The sequence below is a fragment of the Parus major genome, chromosome 24, assembly GCF_001522545.3.
Source record: "Parus major isolate Abel chromosome 24, Parus_major1.1, whole genome shotgun sequence".
Lineage (NCBI taxonomy): Eukaryota > Metazoa > Chordata > Aves > Passeriformes > Paridae > Parus > Parus major.
Window position 1 is genome coordinate 365,321 of NC_031792.1, and position 19,727 is coordinate 385,047.

Sequence of the window (19,727 nt, forward strand, 5' to 3'; positions counted from 1 at the left end):
GACGGGCTGCGCCGCCGCCGCGCCAGACAAAGCCGCCCCCCGCGCCGCGCCTGGGCGGACCCCCGGCCCCGGGGGTGGAGACGGTAAAATCCAGCCCCAGAGCCCAGTCTGGGGTCCGGTGGCGGATTCCAACCGGGAGCCGCGGTGGTTGTGACATGATGTGACACCGCGCACGTTTGTCGCCCCGACGAAGCTGGTTTTACTCTCCCCCCGCCCGGCGATAAAATACTGACGCCGTGACGGCATCACTTGTGTGTAGGGACGTGGCGGGTGCCCGCACCCCAGGACGGGCCATGGGGCTTCGCAGCAAGGGTCGGCTCTGGGAAAGGAGCGAACGGCACGGGAAGGCGCCAGGCACACCGTGACACCGGCAGCTGGGCAGCGGCACGAACAGCGGGCCAGGCGCCGAGCAGCGCCGTGTGCCCTGAGCATCCTCGACCGAGGATGTGCGTGTGCCTCAGCTCCTTGGCGGTGCGCCCGCTCAGCGCGCCCAGAGACCCGTGTAGTCCTCGGGGAGGGGAACACGCAGCTCTCCCCTCTTCCCTCTCTCCCTCCCTCCCTGCTGCACCCGTGGCACAAGACAGCCAGCGCAGGGCCCGGGATCGTCAGCTAAAACAACAAACATGGACGGCATTAGTACAAAGATACCCTTGGGGTAAAGCAGCGCAAATGTAATCTAAGGAGAACGTTATGGGGAAGTGTGTTTATAATTATAATGGGATTTAATGTACTTTGGGACCAGATGATAGCAGTCATTTAACGAGAACAGCCTAATAACGGAGGCCTCACGATGCACGGCGGCGCTGCGCGGGTTATTAGACGCGTGTGATAACGCTGCGCTCGCTGTACTATAGCTAAGGGTAAGGCATCAGCTTACTCCTATTTTTTCGGGGGTTATAACTCTGCCGCTGTAATTGGCAGAGAGCGGGGACGCACCGCACAGGCAGCCAGCGTGCCTGCAGGATGGGGTTTTTAATTGTCTCAAACTGCTTGAGTTCCTCCCTCTTCCAGACTTTAAAATCCAAACAGCTGAGAGGGGGAAATAGTGAGACACTGTGGCTTCAGGTGTTTGTTTACCCTTCTCTAACTTTTAAAAGGCTTGATTTCAGGACTGAAATTTTGCAGGCAGTTAGAGGTATGTTTTTAGTGTAGCTCACATGAAATTAAGCTGCGTGAGTCCCATTAGCAATAATGGAAATCCCACGGCTAAATTCCCAGGCAGCATCCTGAAAATTAACCCCCCAGTCCTTCCTGTCAACTGGTGCGTTGCACTTTTTGTTGCTCCTCTAATACATATAGTAAAAGCTACTGAATTGTTTAAGACACCAACTTCCAGAGCTGCTATTTACCAAAGGCAGCGATCAGCTTGGTGACCCTGAGAAGGGGCACCCCACATACCCCAGGAGTGGGGCTGCCTCCAGCACCTGGAGCCCACAGGCGAGGCCCACAGAGATGCTTGGAAAGCTATAACCACAGCCTTCAGGGTCATTTCCCCATGTCCTGGCATGGGGAATCCCTCATCGCTCCTCCCCAGTACCTTCCATTTCCCTCCCATCTCTCCCCATCAGTTTCCAATTTATTTACTTTTCTGATCTTAATCCCCACCTTGTAGTGTAACGTGTTTATTAGAAAGGCACCAGCAGCTAAATGAAGCCAAGCTGGGCTCCGTGTTAAGTAGCAGTCACGCCCAAGTGCCTCTCCATGTGCCATTACTCCGAGTGATTGAGGCAATTTCTTCCTCCGCCACGAGTTTCACTTGTAAATCTCTCAACCAGATACGGTGCAATGATGTGCTGCCTGGTGTGATTATTATTAACCTCCAGCATTAAACCCCTGAGTCGGTGGTTCCTCAGGAAGGGCTTTCTGTGTGAGGACCAGGTGAAGCATGGACATCCTTCCCAGGAAAATGAGGGATCCATTCAGATCCACTTCTCGCCCTCAGCCTGATCAGTTACTTGGACAGGGAGACACAAAGGTTTACTTCCCCAGTGGAAATATCCTGGCCAGCAGCACTGGGTCTGTGAGAAGACAAGGACTAGGCAATGCAGCAGCCTATATTTTGAGGGATGATGACAAGGGCAGCCTTGGGATGCCTCTCCAAGAGGCAGCTAGTGTGGGGAGAGGAAAGTAAAACCGAGCAGTCTCCACAATTACAGTAAGAAAGGAAATTCCTTCTTCAGGATGCTTAGTCCACAAAAAGCATCCTGGAAGACAACTTCAACCAGAAGATTCCCCAGCATCACCCACCCTATATGAATGGAAAGGGAAGAGGAGCAGCTCCTCTCCATCATGTCCAAAGCAACAGCTTCTTCCACTCTCTGCAGACAAATGCCCTTTTCCATCACACACACTCCTCCAGTGCTATTTGACACATAATAATCCCCCGTTTCACCCCACGAGGCATGCAAGGACACAGCTCTGACTTCTCCAGCTTCCTAGGCCCTGACTTCAGCTGTGCCCACCCCAGCTCTCTCCCCTGGACCTGTTCTCCCTGCTCCTGCAGAGAACCAGTTGCCCCTACAGGGTGGGAGACAGGCACATTCCCATGTTTTCCTAGGACTAGTTGTGTTTTGCTTTTGATGCAGTTGGAGTTTTCCAGTATACTGAGTTTTCCAGGGCTGCTGAAATTGAATTAGGAAACACTGAAGCAAAGATGCTGTGCAAAATAAGATCTGTTTCAAATTCAGTGAAAAATCCATGACTTTCAAAAACCGATTTTTGATCTCACCCCAGACCCCGAGGAAAGTTCACAGCTCCTGATCCCCTGTGTGTACGCTACCAGGAGCGGGATTTCTCCAGGCATATTTACTTTGCTGGGAGCCGGGGCAGAGCGCGCTGCTCTGCTTTGGCGTGCGGCAAGCTGACAGCTTATGAAAAGATGATTAAATGTGTTAGACTTTATTTAAAAAAAAAAAAGAAGCCTAAATGCACAAAGCTGTTTGCAAGGGGGAGGGCGGAAGCCCCGGGAAAGCTGCTCAGTGTGCAGCCACGGTGCATTAAGCTTCCTCTGAACCCCACTGATTAGCAGCAGGCTGCGTCCGAGCGTGCGGACACCGGACCCGTGCGCGCTGCGGCAGCCCGGGGGAGTGGAGGGGCCGGGAACAGGCCCCTCATTGTGCCCTGCATGCTGCACAAGGGGAACCTGACAGTCACACCGAGGACACAGCTGGATCGGGGCAGTGGCATGGGCTGGTGGGATATGGGTTATCCTCATTGCAGCTGATCCCAAAGTCGGTGATGGAGCTCGGCTGAAGCCAGCCCGAGGGAGCTGCCCGATAGCTCGGACGGAGCTGACCGGACACGTGTGGATTGTCTCACTGCAGAAACCCTTGTGTGCCTTTCCCCACGTGCCCACCCATCAACCCCCGGCCCTGCTGGATGTGGGATGCCACCCGGCCACGCTCGAGCTCGCCAGAGGCAGCGGTGACGAGGATCATCGTGTCAGCGCCACGTGAGCCAGCAGCCAGCGCGCTCCAAGCCAGGCTGCCGCACACCGGGGCCTGGGCACAAAAATCCTGCCTGCCTGTAAGCACTGCTCCAAGTTGCAACTTCACTCGCGTATAGGCACGATGGAATCGATGCCAGCCCACGGCAGGAGCGGATCAGTATCCCTCTGGGACCGCTGAGAGGTGGGTTGTGACGCACAGAACACAAGTGCCAGGAGATACGTGCAGCTCATGGGTTTCCAGGAGCTTTGTCCCTCCATCCTCCCCCCTCCCCGTGCCAGGTTATGGATGCTGCAGTCCTAAGACAATGAGGCTAATTAGTGGCTTAGGGCCCCGAGCCTGCCAGGGCTGGAGGATGAGCTGAGTGGTGACTCAGGAGGGCGGCAGCCCGGGCCAGCCTTCCCACATTCCTCCCCTAAATCCCCCACACAAAGGGGAATTTAGCCACAGTGACTCAGCGAAGGAGCACAAACTTTACAGCTGGCCTTCGAGAGCCGTGTTTATGTATTCCCCCCCAGCAACACACTGCTGGGCTTGTAATTAAATAAAAATGTCTCCCTCTAGCAGGCTGTGACCCAAGCATCAGTACAGGACCTATTTTTAGTGTTACCCTTGGTATGTATTCGAGAGAGAGGTAGCAGCTTTTGAAGCCCTAATAAGTGGGAGGGGGTTGGCCTTGTTTAATTTACTGTGTAATTATTTTTCCTCTTTTTCTCTTCCCTTAACCTGACATACTTGATGTCTTGCATGGGACAAGGAAAGAGATGTGCCGAGGCATTAAATGTCAGCCTCAACTTTATGGTGCTGTGGAGGCTGCATGTGTGTTCAGTAAAGTTCATCCCAGAAAAAAGTCCTTTAAATAGAGCTGAATTTACACCAGGACCTCAACAAAGTGCTTCTGGGGGCTTGTTCTGCCTCCCAAAACAGGGGATACTCTAGTGAAGGATTGTGTTCCAATTTCATCCTGCTTTTCCTGCCTCCCTTTGGTTTTGGCCCTCCTCAGGGTGGATACAGCACTGGGGAAGGAGATGTTCTTAGCCTGTCCAGACACCATTCATGCTGGTTTGTCTCCTCAGGAGTGGGGCACGGGGCTGCACCTCCATCCAGGGCTGCTCCTTCTCCAGGAGGATCACACCCAATTTGAGACATTAATAAGAATGCCAGGTGAGTTAAATACTCATTGCATGCTTTTCTGAGCACAAGATCAACAATTTAAACTCCCTGCCTTTAACAGAGTGGTTTCCAAGAGCCCTGAATGGCTTTAGAGTTCAAAAGCAAAAAGTCATCCAGGACCACAAGCAGCATCCTCAGTCCCACTGGAACCAGCCAGTTTCTGTGCCCTCATGATGCTCAGGTTCATTTACTGGAGGGAGCAAGCCACATCCTGAATCCCAGTCACTCAGTAAACACCTCATCATTGCATCTTTCCTCTCTAGCAGCACTCCATGTCCCATTTCCAGCTGCACAGTTCTCTCTCTCCCTTTCCAGGGGAGAGGATATTTATATGTATTTATGTGCTCTGTGTGTGCGCAGAGAACACGTTACTGCTTCTGACAGGGCAAACAAAAGCCCACACTCATGGAAGACTTCCCCCCGCTCCTTTCCCTGCTCTTAACATATCTCTGCATTAAATATTCACACAAAATGCCTTCACAGCTGGGGAAACTTCTGCCAAAGGGGCTCCTCCTCCTCCTCCTTCCCTTTCTTGCACCAGGACAAAAAGATCGAGTGGCTGCATCACACATGGCACAGACCTCATTTCTGAGATGCTCGAACTGCATAATGATGGTATTTTAGGCTCAGATTAAATTCCTGTTCATCTCTTCCATCATTCCTAACAGCCCTCTAAACTGTACAACTCCTGAATGTACAAGAGAGGCAGAACAAAGTGTGACGCTAAATGTTTTGGTCTAGGTTCAAGGTTAGATATTAACTGATTTTATTTTCTTAATAATTGCCAGAAGATACAATAAAGCCCTGGTATCTTATCTGGTCACAGATTCCTCAGTGACCAAATCAGATAACGTTGGTGCAGCAAGGCAGCTCACAATCTGCCCTTTCAGGGTGGATATTGATGAATCCTTCCCAAAGGTCATGGGGAATTGGTGTATTCCAGCTTGGTCACAGCACACACATCCACGCCACAAGTCCCATGGACACAAGCGTCACATTCCAGCCCCGGGAGTGGGGGGGCAAGTCCAGCAGGGGCTCCAGTGCCCTTGGACCATGCAATGTTCATGCTGGAGGGAGCTTGGCAGGGTCCCCCTTCAGCCAGGGCACATTCCTAGCTGGAACAGCTCGATCAGCCTCCCAGGAATGAAAGTAAACACTCCTGCAAAGTCATTCCTGGATAAGACCTATCTGCCCAGGGCCAGAGGCTCCACGTGTCCCTGCCAGCAGCCAGGGATGCAAACAGGGGGAGGCAGCAGAGTGTGGGACATGGCTGTCACCAGGGGTGCAGCTGCTTGCACCACCCCCAGCTCCTCTCCAGGTATTAATTCCCTTTGGAACCCAGTCCATTCCCTCTCACTGGTGTGCCTCTCCCTCCACGGCTTCTGCTGCCTCAGGTGCTGCATCCCGTGGTTGGGAAATGCCAATTCCATCACAAATGGGCCAGAACTCCATTTCTCTCTGCCACTTGGAAAACAATTCTCCATTCACAAAGAATCCCCATGAAAGGTTCAGTGTTGGAGCACTGGCATCACCATGCTGCCTACAAAACTGGCTATGGCATCACCAGATGGCTGAGGGTCCTGGCAGCTGTGCAAAGGCACCGGCAGGGCAGGCAGGGAGCAAAACTGCTTGGGGAGGTGGGGTGAGATATTCCAGCCCAGAGGCTTTTGATGGGACACATTTTGGAATGTCTATTCAAGGCACTTGAAGGGGAGAAAAAAACCAAACCACAACTCTAATGAGAAAGATAATTAGCTGGAAGGAGGACACGGCACAGTGGAAACTCAAAGGTACTGGTGGTAGAGGAGCTGGCAGAATCTGGAGAGAGGCACCGAGGGCAGCAGAAAGGGGATGTTACAGTGACTGTCTGGGGGGCAGAGCTTCATCTTTGTCCACACTCATCCTCCCACAGAGCATTGCTGTTGTCAGGACCAGGCTCTGTGTTACAATACTGTGTGCCATCCACTGCCATGAAAAACAAAACAGAGGGGCTCCCAAAGAAATGGCTGTAATCCCGGTGGGAAGCAGTGCTGTGTGAACAGGCAGGTAGAATACTTCACCCACATTGCTTGAGTTCAGCTGAGGTGATGAGAAATAATCCTTGCTGGCATTAAAGCCTGTGAGTTTTGCAGCAATACAGCTCTTTGTCACATCCCTCCCTGGGAAGAGCAGCTCCAGCAGGACACAGGCAGCTCTGACAGACCAGGGTACGGTGAAGCTGCTGCACACAGGCTGAGCCTGGTGCCAGCCAAACACCTAGCTGCCACCACTGCCCAAAGAAAGAGCAGTTGTTCTGTACACCAAAGCATTCTGAGTGATCATCACCACGGCAGTTACCCAAGAGCTGCTACAGCCTCACCACCGGCTACGCTGGGCAGGAGGGCACCAAGCCCTGGGGGTGCCCTGACCCACCCGACTGTTGGCAGGAAATCAGGGAGCTGGCACAGTGCTACTGCAGCTACCTGATCACCAGAGCCCATGTGCAGGAGCCCAGAGCCATTCCTCAGCTCATATGCCAGAAGAATTGTCTTCTTGCAAATCAGAAATCTGTCCCAGGAATCAACGAGGAGCAGGATCCAGGAAACAACCACACCTAGGCATCAAGTGAGCATTGCCTAGGAAATTTGGCAGCAGTGCTACTTGTGCCTCAAACTTGTCTTTCTGACCCATTTCTGGAAATTCAGAGGTTGTCAAGGGATACTGTAACAGGATCACAAAGTCTGGTTTAATCTGTGCTTTCAGTACTACTCTGATTTAAATTGCTCTTTGCCAAAACCACCCTTTGGACATGTTTATTCTAGGAGAATCCACTCACAGAACAGGAATGAAGTGCCTTTTCCTTGTTGGCCACACATTACCCAAGAGGAGTGTGAGTCCCTGTGACCTGAAATGCTGTCCCTGGCTCCCGTAATCCTAATCCTGCTGAAAATAGGACCCGAGCGTGGCGTACCCGGCGTAGCGCTCACAGCCTGGGCTGTAACAGCTCCTGATCTCCTCCCAGGGGCACTAAACTAACTACAGCTAGGATTTTCCCCTTCTCAGGGTCAGAATGCCTAACTTCATGTCCTGTCACTGGGGTCCCAACGAGCTGTTTCTACTGGTGAAGCTTTTCCCCCTCCAAACACAGATACACACCCAGCCTCTCCTCTGCAGGGTAGCAGTGGATGCTGCACGCTCGCTGGCACGCCGGCTGCCTCGGTGCCCTGCCCAGTGCTGAGCTCTGGACAGCAGTAAAGGATGGTGCTGGACAATTAATCCTGTCCCCAGGAGCTGCATACACCAAAGAGCTGGTGCCATGAGAAGAAATAAAAGTTAAGAGGCATAAATGCAGCACAGTAAGTTGGAGGTGGGTCCTTCCTGTCGGTGCTCTGACACTGTCCGTGCTCAGAGGGAGCGAGGGGAAGGAGAGGAGATGAGTGAGCACGCTGCCTGCTGCAAATATTGACAGAACCATTATGGGCATGTATAAAACTCCCATTTGTGTGATGCAAGCGGGATAGTCTTTGAATACTTCTGTCTCGAGGAATTCTTTATTTTGCCATAGAAGAAAAATGTTTTCATATTCTCTCCTGCCGTGCAGACCTGCAGCCCGGCGAGCCCTTTTGCCCTTGAGAGCCATAACATTATTTGTTAACATCTTTATGATGCCAAATGGTCTGTGCTAGAACGGGTGCCATTCTTTAGCTGGGAAACCATATGGCATGCCGAGTAATAAATAAGGTATTGTGATAGTTAATGAACCTAATTGCCAGCAAAGGCTTTAATACAGGGAATGTGCTGCTGAGAATTTAGCACCACATTAGAGATGCAGCAGAGCTCCTCTGACTTCTGAGGCTTAATTTAAGTTCTATATTGCAAACTCCAGAAAATAATTCCAAACCCTCCTGCTGGAAAAGCAACCTGCTGGTAGACTGTGATTATACTGAATTACTAAAATCGCAATCAATTTTATACACTCTGTTAACCCTTGCTGGGGAACTTGGCTCTCCAGGAGTGGAGAGGATGCCACTCTGAAGAGGTATCATAGCCAAGTGAGTTGGAGCATCATGGTCATCACCCTCACCACGATGGATCCTCTCTTCTGGCATCTCCCTCTTCTGGGAAACAGCCCATCCCTGGCCCATCTGCCTACCAGCTAAGCTGGGAGGAAAAGCCACAGTTGTGAATGGTTATTTCTCTGTGACCAAGCAAATAACTGCTGTTCCTGTGTCATGGTGACACAACACTGCAGAAAGTGCTGGTGCTGCCGCTGCCTCATGCTTCCCAGGGAGTGCTCCTGTAGGCAGAGCAGTGTAAGCAAACCTGAAAACACAGTTAAATTCACTTTTACTCCTTCAGAGTGGGAGAGCTCTTCTGGCCTAACAGAATCCCTGGCACTGCTACAGACTGTGAATGTGACCACAAGAGCCCCTTCAGTCCAGAGCACCCTGGGATGACCTGCACTTGCAGATATGTCAAGATGCCTCCTGTGCATCCTGGTCTGGAGAGACTGCTGGTCCTTCATGGGGTCTTTTAAAGCAGCAATCAGGGATGCACAACACCAAGTATTCTGTTAGGCTGCTGTGCAGCACACAGAAACCCATAGAAAGGCAAGGAGGATATACCGGTGTTGGAAGGGCTATTTTCAAAACCTGCAGCAATCCCAGTTGCAAACATGGACCTGCTATCCCATGGAGAAAAGATGTCACTTGCCACAGGTCAGAGCGGTGCTGCAGCATGCCTGCACCTTCTCTGAGGACTGCTCCAAGTGCTCATGAGCATTGAAAACCTTCGCTCTGACTCGGCACATCATCCCTGACATAGCCTCTTTCTGCAGGAAAAGCTGCCCCTGGCTGGCAGCCCCTTTTCAGGGATTCATCCTTCCCCAGAGGCCACCGGCCCCACAGAGAGACGTGGAGTGCTTGGAGAAGAGCAGCGCTGCTCCTCCAGCACCTCCGGAGGGGGCAGAGGAGGTTATTGGTTTCTTCCCTGCTCTGATTGCGCTCGGCTGCCCTGCAGTCACGTCCCCGCTGCCGGCGGGCAGCCCGGCTCTGCCAGGCAGCGACATCCCGGCTGGAGGCAGCGGCGAGGGAGGACAGGAACGTTCCCTGGTGGGGCTGCCCCTCTCCATCCCTTAGCCCTAGCTGCAGCTGGGCCCTTGGGGCCTGGGCTTGGGGCAGGTGGCACAGGGGTGCCAGGGGACACAGGAGGCAGGGCACGGCTGGCCAGGGCCAGCGCACCGCGGCATCGAACGGGGAGAGCGGCGAGATAAAGAGCGGCGCAGGGCGGATTTAATACTGTACATAAATACACTTTACAATCTGGGGAAGGCTCGGTGCTAAGAGGAAGCCATTGGAATATTTTATCGTGATGCAGATCGAGTGAAAAGACTGTGAATAAATAAAAGGGAAGATAATTATTTGATGGAGTTCTCTTAGGATATGCCACAGCGGGGAATACTTACAGAGAATACATATTACTAGAGAGACTCAGCTATTCAAGCATCAAACCAACCTATAAATTGTCAGAGGAGAAAATTGGAGGAGAGGAATGGATGGGGGTTTGGGCACCGGTCTCATCAGTAACGCCGGGTTGCTCTTTCCACCTTCCCCATCGCAATTCCCCCTGCCCGAGGAGTCACAGCCCTGAAAAAGGGAAGCTGCCTCCAATAAATGTCTTTCAGGAATTACGGCCGAGCCACTACAGTACGGAGATGGTGTCGTTTATCTCCTCGCCATCTGCACGGGCTCGTGGGGCCGGGGCGCAGCCGCCTGCTCCCGGGAAGCCTCGTCTCTCCCGCACTTCTGCAGGGCGAGCCCAGAGCGGCTCCTGAGCCATCCAACCTCTCCAGGCACCACGCTCCTACATCTGAGCACATCCTCCAGGGCTGGCATTCACCTCGCCCCCATTTCGGGGGGAACCCCTGCTCCGGGACCAGGCTGGTGCATCCCCACGGGGCATTTCCCAGAACCTTTTCCCTTCCTGACAGGCAGCTGACGAGTCTCAAGCTCTGCCTTGCTGGGATCCCTGGACCTCACTTCTCGCCCACTCCCAAGCCAAGGCTCTCCAAAAAAAGCTCTTTGCCAAGCCCAAGGATGCTGCGCACTGTCGCAGCCCTGCTCGGAGCGATCTCAGCATTTCCCTGAGGTCAGAGTGCTTCCTAGAGGCCAGAGAGAGCCCGGCACAGCTCCAGCAGCCCTGCTGCCCTCCGGCCAGCTCACAATCCCTCGGGAATTCTATAAAGATGGCACAGACAAAACCGAAACCGTGCTGATGCAGGGTCCGTGGACGACAGCTTATTGTACAGCTTGTTTAAAATGGAACCAGTCCTGTACTTTTCTCCCCCACTATTTTTGGCCCTGCTCCCCAGGAAAGCACCCCCACTTTCCCTCCTGCACAGCGCCAGCTCTCCTCCCTGGAGTCAGGTGGGACAAAAGTGACCACCGGGAGGGAGCCAAGGAGCATCCCCCTTCCTGCCAGCACCTCCTGCCCCGAGCCTGGCACCAGCACCAGGTCCCCGAGGGTGCAATCACCACAGCCTTTCCTCACGGGGCTGATGGCATTAGCTCTGCACATCTCTGGGATTGAAGGAAACCTTCGGCTCCTTTATGGGGATGATGTAAGCGACAGGCTGCGGTTCAAAGAGGTAGCCTCAGGTAATTAGCAGAGGTGCTCATTATTTTAAGCGAGACTTGCCACCGCTTCCAGAGCCCCGAACAGGAGCAAAGCTGCTCTCGAGCGGGGGCTACCTTTAAGGCTGGCTCAGACCACACAATCAAAGGCAGCCTGACAGCGGCAGGTTTCCCTCCCTGCGCCTGCCAGAAGGGAATTGCTCAGTCACCTGCACCCAGAATAAGACTTTGTCCCTGTTCCTGTCATTAATTTATCGCCTGTGAATTAGTGGGGCTCCAGAGACGCACAGAACCCACCTGTTCCCTCTCCCGGCTCTGACATTTGGAGCCTGATGGGCAGGTACCGGGAAATGGCCCCATAAAGCATCCTCTAACGCAGCGCTGCCAGGCAGTGCCCGCCCTGCTCACCTCCCTCCTGCAGCCGGGGCTGAGGACAGCGCCCGGCCCGCCTGGGGGCTGACACAGGCAGCCAAGGCTTTTTAAATAGATCTTATTCCTCCCTGGAAATGCAGCTTTAATGCAGTGGTGGGATGCTCAAAGGGATGAGGCAAAGCACCCCGGCTTTGGTAACGGGGCAGGGCACACGCAGGGTGGGATAAACAGCAGCTCCCACCCTGAGTCAAACAGAAGTCATTCTTACACCAGTATCACTCTATTTACCCCAAATACGGCGATGCTGTAATCTCTGCCATTCTGGACTCCAAACAAATCGGCCCTAAATGCTTTTCTGTTTTGTTAAAAGGGGACGGGAGGAGGGTGGTTTTAAAGCTGCCATCGCTGTAATGCAAGGAAATTACCATGTAGGATGCAGGGGTCTGAAAGCTGCACTTAATATCCCACACCTTTCCAAATCCTTTGTGTCATGATGGTCCCAGAATAACAGCAGCTGCTTGGGGTCGACAGCAGGAACCCCCACTCCTCCCCTTAGGCTCACCACCAGTGCAGGGGTGCCAAGTGTCCTGTCCCCTTCCCAGAGTGCAGGCAGGACCAGCAGAACCCGCTCTGCCTCCAGCTTTGGCTTGGCTGCTGAAGAACAAAGGCACTGGCACTTGGTGCAAAACTGGCTGGTCCTGTTCATGGACACCTGAGTCTGTGTCAAGCACAGCACACTTCCAAAGTGTTCCAAAAATTGGGCAGTAGGGTAAAAGAGCTCCTCAATGATCCCATGGAAATAAAAACTACTACAGGGTGGTCAGAAACAACACACCCATGTCATTCCTAAACCCACAGGAACCTCACCATTGGAACCTTTTTATTTGTCCCTCTGAGTAAGAGCGGAGACTCCACGCTAATCATAGGAAAAGAAAGTTTTACAAATAATCTGCAAACAATCCATAGGAGAGGAAACTCTCCACCTGAGACAGCCTTTGCTCCAAGGCTGTACCGTGGCAGTGCCCAAAGCCACCCCAGCTCACACTGAGCTCTCCACAGCCACTTTCACACCTTCAGAGCCACAGGGATGTGCAGCTGGCACTGGAATGCCCTGGCTGACAGACCTGCTGCTGCCAGAGCTCAGCTACAGAGCTCTGCACCTTCGGGCAGAGACAGAGGTTTGGGAGGAATCACACTGCGATATGTAGGCAAAGTCCCATTAATGGCACCACTCTGAGGCATTGCAGCTCCTAGTCAAGTCCTGGGAGCTGGAAGCCATATTTATGAGTGAGATATATCCGCAGAGGGAGCAATAAACTGCAAAGCAAAGTATGAAGGTTTGCAGCAAGCGCTGTAAAGTTTTACACTCCCGAAAACTGGGAATAAAAGATGTACCCATTTAAAGCAGAGTGGATGGAAAGGGTTTGCACAGGACTATAAAACAGCCTTATAACAGTTAATTGCTACTTTCTTGTTGCAACCCAGAGAAAAGAACGGCTTAAATCCCTGTTGAAGAGTGGGAGCATAGAAAGGGGAGTGAGAAGCAGGGAGAGGAGTGCAGGGAACTGGGAACCTTTTGTTTGGGATCCTCTACACCACAAGGAGAAGAGATGCCTTTTGTTCCTGGCACTAGGCTGCTCCCGCTCCCCTCTGTGGGCAGCGAGACCTGGGGCAGGGGCCCAGCAGCACGGCCAGTTGTTAATTACCTCTCATTTAAGTAAGATCCCACTGATGCCCATGCAACAGAGACTCAGCCAAACGTCTGTCCCTGGGAGGAAAGGGGCAGAGGGAAGGGCACAGCGGTGGTGGATCCCTCTGACTGACAGGGACCTTGAAGCACAATATTTCTGACCACAGAAATGCAGGGGAAAACTCCAAATGTTTTCTACAACAACTGAAAGAACCAGCCACCTTCAACCAACCCCCACAAAAGCACCAGCGCCCAGTAGTACCTCAAAGGACACCATCCTTACCACAGCTCCTCCCCAGGCCAGTGTTCCACTGCATGACCTGGCTGCTTCCAAACCTCCTCTGGGACACCAACAGGAGCTGTGCTCATGTAGAGCCTAACCCAGCAACACCTCGAGGTGCTGCAAATACCAAAATGTCTCCTGTCCAGCTCCCTCTGCCCTTTATAATCTCCCAGCTGCTGCACAGGTAAGGGGACGAGGACAAGGTGCTCCCCATAGGCTGGGAGAGCTCCCCTCCTCCCTTGCCAGCCTCCTGCAGCTCCTGCTTGTTTCTCGTGTGATTTTTCCCTCCCTGCAGTGGCAGATTTTGTGCACTATCCAGGAAAGCAGAGCCATGCATTCTTCACTGTAAACACTGAGATGCTGTTTCCACCCATCAGAGCAGCACTTAGGTGGAGATGACAATGGAGCTCGCTCAGCCCTAATCACACACTTTGATTGAAATAAGAGAATGGGGAAATGGAAATCAGACGTCTGGAGCCAAGCTCTCGTGGAGCTGGGAAGCTGCAGCGTCAGAGCCACTCTGGGGGCTGCCATGGGCTCGGAGGCTCGCTCCTTGGGCTGACCTAGTCATGGCCTGAAGGGATCCTATTAGAGTTTTTACTGTGTACAGCCTGGAGTGACAGGACAAGGGAGAAAGGCTTCATACTGACAGAGTAGGTTTAGACCAGGTTTTAGGAAGAAACCTTTCCCTGTGAGGGTGGGGAGGCCCCATCCCTGGAAGTGTCCAAGGCCAGGTTGGATGGAGCTTGGAGCCTGGTCTGGTGGAAGGTGTCCCTGCCCATGGCAGGCCAATCCCAGGGCATTCTCAGATTCCATGATTCCCAGAACCAGGCAGTGCCAGGCTGGCAATGAGGGCAGTAAGTTTTGTCAGTTCCAAGATGCTCTGCCACTCCTGCTCAGAGGCCTCTGGGTGCTGACAGTTTGTGCTTTTATCCCCAGATCATGCAATTCAGTGAACAAAATCAGGCTTGAAGGACTGAAAGCTAAGCACTGAACTGGTGCACGCCCCTGGGTCAGCTTCCCTGGTCAGCAAGGCTCGTGCAGGGCCTCGTGTGCCAGCGCTGCAGTAGCAGGGAGCACTGATCGTTGGTTTTTCTGACAGAAGAAAACCTCTTTACCATGTTCATCTTTCTAGCTGACGTCCTTTTTACGCCTCACATGCTCAGCAGAGGGTTTGGCAGTGGCAGGTCTGGCTCAGTGAGGGGGTTTGTAAAGCAAATGCACCTTGGATCTACACTCGCACTTATTAGTTTGACGATGATGCGGCAGCTTCTCTGCTGTCACTTCTAACGATGGATCTTTAAAAAAGCAAAGGCAAATGATATAGATTTGGAGTCGGTAATGAGCCTAAAACTGTTTGATCATTTCGGCTCCAGCTGGGCGAGTGGGAGGAGGAGGAGCTGCTGTGGGGACCTGCCAGAGCCAGAAGCGCGGGGCTCTGCTGCCTCTTTGTGGTGATGGAGCAGGAGCTGCCACCGCCGGTCCCCTCTGTGCTGCTCAGGGCGGAGGGCGAGGGCTGCGGGGGCTGCAGAAGTGAGTTATTATGGAAAAAGCAGGGCTTGGAGAGCACGCTGCAGTCCTGCTGCCGTCAGTCCGGCTGGCTACACGGCACAGACGGGCAGAGCAGCGGAGCTGGCTCTCGGCTGGATGGAAGCACCAGCGATCTGTGTGGAGGAAGAGTTTTACCAGCAGAATTTTGAGCCTCAGGAGTATTTGAAAGAATTTTACAGCACGAGCAGCAGCCAGGAAGGGGCAAGCGCGTTTATGGTGCAGAACTTGAGGATCCTGCGTGAAATTTTCTCTTTAGGTGAGCAGTCCTGAGGTGTTTCACGGACTCCCCAACATGGAGTGAGCTGTGAGACACAGACACACACCTGCTGTGTCAGGGACACTCCAACTCTGCCTGCCTGCGTCTCCGTGCGGACAGGGAATTGCAGCTGGAGCTGTGCCAGTTTCTGGGAGCATCATCAAGCCCAGCTGGGGTCGGGGGGCATGGGGACAGTGCCTCTGCCCCAGGAGCTCCAGAACTCCAAGAGCATCTCTGAAGCACCTGAAGTGGTTCCTGTTCTCTCACTGTGTATTTTTCAAGCCCGGGCTGGGCGAGGCTGTGCCAGGCAATGCCTGAGCCCACCAGCTCCTGGCGTGGCCTCTGGCCAGGACCTGGCACGTGGAACGAGCCACGATGGCACGGGTGCCACACGCTCCCAGCCAGGCCCGAGGGGACCCAGGGAGGGAAAACAGGCAGAGATAAGTAAATGAGGCTCCAGGGAAATTAAGGCAAAGTGGAAGTCCTGGCAAAGCAAAGTAGTAATTCCCTTTCTGAACGAGTGACTGTTTGGAATTTAACCAGGCGAACGCGATTAAACCAAATGGATATAAATTCTAGGTGCGGCGGCAAGTAATGAAGTGGAGAAAATGAACAGCACCCAATTAACAAGGAAATCGGATCTGCTGCAACGCGTGGGGATCTAATGAAAAATGAGGGTTCAACTGCCCCTTTCAAAATTTTTCCAGATGGAGAACACCCGTTTTACATCCAGCTTCTTCTGGGATACCCAGGGGATTGCAGTGGCTGGGGAGAGCCAAGGATGCTTTCCAAAGTCCTTGGAGAAGTGAACTCCCCGGGAAGGCTGCTCGGCACAGCCCATCCTCTCCAGCGGGATGCAGCCACAGGAGCAGCCGGGCTGGGGTCCCTGGAGAGGACTCCCCATGTTCCACCGCAGCCCCCCAGAATGCAGAGCCCTCCCTGCTCCCACATAACCCATCTGGGGGCTTTAACCTGCATCCCGGCTGGCTCAAACCCCCCCTGCTTCCCGCCAGTTCCACAACAGCGCGGGAATAACGGGAAACGGAGAAACCCCAGCACCGGCGGCCGAGCGGCAGGACCCGGGCATGGCTCGTGACAGGGCGGCACTATCGCGACAGAGGGGCTGCTGTGTGTGACACATCAACGACTCGCTTATGGCCAACAGGCTTTATTGGTTAATTAGAGTAATCAGTGAATTCCCGCGGGGTCGCAGCGGGGGCTCCGCAGGTCCCGTGTGCCCCGGGAGAGACGTGGGCCCATCCCGACCGGACTCTGTGCCCACAGCTGCTGCCGAGGCCCCGGTCCTGTCCACGTTCCATTCCAGGTCCTGTTCCCATTGTCCCATTCCCATCGTCCCGTTCCCATCGTCCCGTACCCATTGCCCCCTTCCCGTTCCCATTGTCCCGTTCCCATTGTCCCGTTCCCATTGCCCCCTCCCCGCCGGAAGGGGCGGCCCCAGCACGCTCAGCCCCGGTGACGTCACGCCAAGTGCCGTGCGCGGGGCGGCGCCGCAGCCGCTGGGAGCGCGCGCGCTCAGATCTCGGCGCGGCGATGGGGGCAGCGGCTGCCGAGGCGAACCGGACGCTGTTCGTGGGGAACCTGGACCCCAAGGTCACCGAGGAGCTCATCTTCGAGCTCTTCCACCAGGTACCGCCCGGCGCCCGCGCTGTCTGTACCGGGGGGGGCGCGGCGGGGGGGCCGCGGCCGCCATGGCCGGCGGGGCTACGGCGGCCGCCGCGGGACAGGGTTCGGCGGGGCGCACGTGCTCGGCGGCGGCCCCTCCCTCCCGGTGTTTGCTTAACGCTTTCGCTCCCGATGGCAGGCGGGCCCCGTGATCACCGTGAAGATCCCGAAGGACCGGGATGGACGGCCCAAGCAGTTCGCCTTCGTGAATTTCAAGCACGAGGAGTCGGTGCCGTACGGGCTGCGGCTGCTCAACGGGATCAAGCTGTACGGGCGGCCCATGCGCATCCAGTTCCGATCAGGTACCGGCGGGACTTTAACCACTTTTCTAGAGGGAAAGGGAACCGCTGCCAGCTGCCCGAGCCTGTAGCAGGATCACAGCTAACCGGGTAAATTGCAGGAGCCTCTCACCACGGGGTCCCTCATCTGCCAGCTCTGCTCCCCTCACACCCTCCTGTCCCGGAGCTTCCACCGGGGACCTCCCGTCCCTCGTGGCCAGTGCAAGCCCTCGGCTGAGCTTTCTCTTTGGGCTTTTATTGGCTATTCCTGCAGCACCTCTAAGATCTGTTCTAAATTATCACACGAGCATCAAAAACCTCATCTGATAGTTGTTAAATGAAACACATTGGCTACAATATCTCTGCTCTTTCTGGTGGGAATTAAGACAGTTGCAGTGCCTTATTTTGGTAACTGGACCATGTGCTTTTACAGATCACTGACAAAATTTCAGAGCCAATTAAATATGTGGAAACTTGAAAGCAAATTCAAAACATGTTGATGTTCTGCAAGTTCACTTCACAACCAAGTTTCTTAACTGGTACTTGTGGATATTCTGAAATATTTGTCTTTCCCCAGGGAGCAGTCATGCTGCCCAGGATATCAATCCATCCTGTTCCCAGCTTGGAGCTGCTGGCACCAACCCTCCTGGAATGCCTCATCCAGCATCCAACAGCAGCAGGTATGAGTGTCACCAGCACAGGAGTGTGGAATGGAGACAGACATTGCATGATCACCATGTTCCTGGCTACTTCCAAGTGCCATTCAGTGTTTCTTTCCTGTGGAGGGAACACCAGTGGGATGCAGATGCCCCTTGGACTGCAGCAGTTGTGTGTTTAAGGCTGAAACTCCTGATCTGTTTTCCCTGCAGGTATGAGAGGGTTCCAGATAGCATGGCCTCACCGGGGTTCTCGTCAAGCCTGCAGAGACAAGCGGTGGTACGTGCTCACACTCACAGGCACAGGTTGTGGGAATATGCTTTTGGAGTGCTGAAATGACAATTCCAGAAGATTTGAAGCTGCTGGTGGAGAGGGGGCCAGCTGGGAGGGCTGTGGGAGTCCAGCTGTGGGTAAAGGTTGTGTTCCGTTCTGGTATTTGCAGCCCAGGGTTTGGTTCAAGCACTGCACCAGGCAGGCAGTGTACCAAACCGAGCATCCCTGTCCCTCTTTCCCTTCCAGATGAACAGTGCGGCTCGGCAGCAGCCCCAGTTCGGGGGGAAATACGAGCAGCTCGGTTTTGCCCCTCCTGGCTACTCCCACTCCGCCCACGCCCTGCCGGGCTCCCCGGGGCCGCGGCGCGCCGAGGGGCCGGCACCGCGCAAGGGCCGGCTGGGCACCCACCCCTACTTCTCGGACAGCCGCCACTTCGGCCGCGAGCGCTTCGGGGAGTGCGGCTCCGACTACGGCCGGGGCAAGCGCGATGAGTACGGCTTCGACGAGAGGGGCCACGAGGCCGAGCACCACTACCGGGGCGGCCGCGAGGAGCACTACGACAGGCACCGGGACAGCTGGAGCTACGACTACCGCAGGGAGAGCTACAGAGAGGCCAAGTGGCACTCGGCGCGGCATTGATGGACTCGAGGGCAAAGCAAATGTGACCTGTTTCTCACTGAGTACATGTATAAACCCCCGCGCCCCAAAAAATCCCCCAGTGAAGTCACCTTTTAGTGTTTGTAAAAATACCAGCAGGGCAGTCCTGCCAAACTCTGGTCTCAGTATTAAATGTGTTAACTCACACTTCAGGGCTTTTCACGGGGTGAAAATCCGTGGTGAAGTTTTGGAGAAACCACCCCTCTGTCCTTGTGTCACAGAGAAATGCTGTTAGTATTTTTTTAGGAGAAAGGAACATCTGTGTCAGGTGGAAGGATCTGGTGTTTTAAGCACAGTTGAGGTTGGACAGATGCTGCCTGGCATCTACAACATCCCTCATGTAGTGTTTTATACAGTTGTAGAATCACACAGTGGTCTGGGTTGGTAGGTATGTGAAGGACCACCTCACTCCAAACCCCTGCCAGAGGAAGGGATGCCTTCCACTAGACCAGGCTGCTCAGAGCCCCGTCCAACCTGGTCTTGAACACTGCCAGTGATGGAGTATCCACAATTTCCATGGGTAACCTGTTACAGTGCCTAAGCACCCTCACAGTAAAGAATCCTTTCCTAGTATGTAATCCAAACCTACTCGCTTTCAATTTGAACCCATTCCCCATTGTCCATTTAAAATATTACAATGTTGTGTTGGAGAACATTAAAAATCTCCCTGGGGAAAGCCCCTGGGTGAACGTCCGCCTTTGAGTCGGGGGCAGCGGAGCTGCTCCGTGGGGCCGCTGTCGGGAGGAGCGCTCCGGCTGCCTCGGACTAGATCTCCCAGCAGCCCTCGCGGCACACCC

The 19,727-nt window shown here is 54.1% G+C and overlaps 1 protein-coding gene across 1 annotated transcript; it reads left to right on the forward strand.

The window, feature by feature from the left end:
- The first annotated feature begins 16,861 nt into the window (after positions 1-16,861).
- Positions 16,862-19,622, forward strand: RBM7 (RNA binding motif protein 7). Its single transcript, XM_015649591.3, has 5 exons — positions 16,862-17,029; positions 17,205-17,367; positions 17,921-18,023; positions 18,213-18,279; positions 18,520-19,622. The coding sequence occupies exons 1-5, from the start codon at positions 16,934-16,936 to the stop codon at positions 18,910-18,912; spliced, it is 822 nt and encodes a 273-aa protein (XP_015505077.1). The 5' UTR covers positions 16,862-16,933; the 3' UTR covers positions 18,913-19,622.
- Positions 19,623-19,727: the final 105 nt, after the last annotated feature.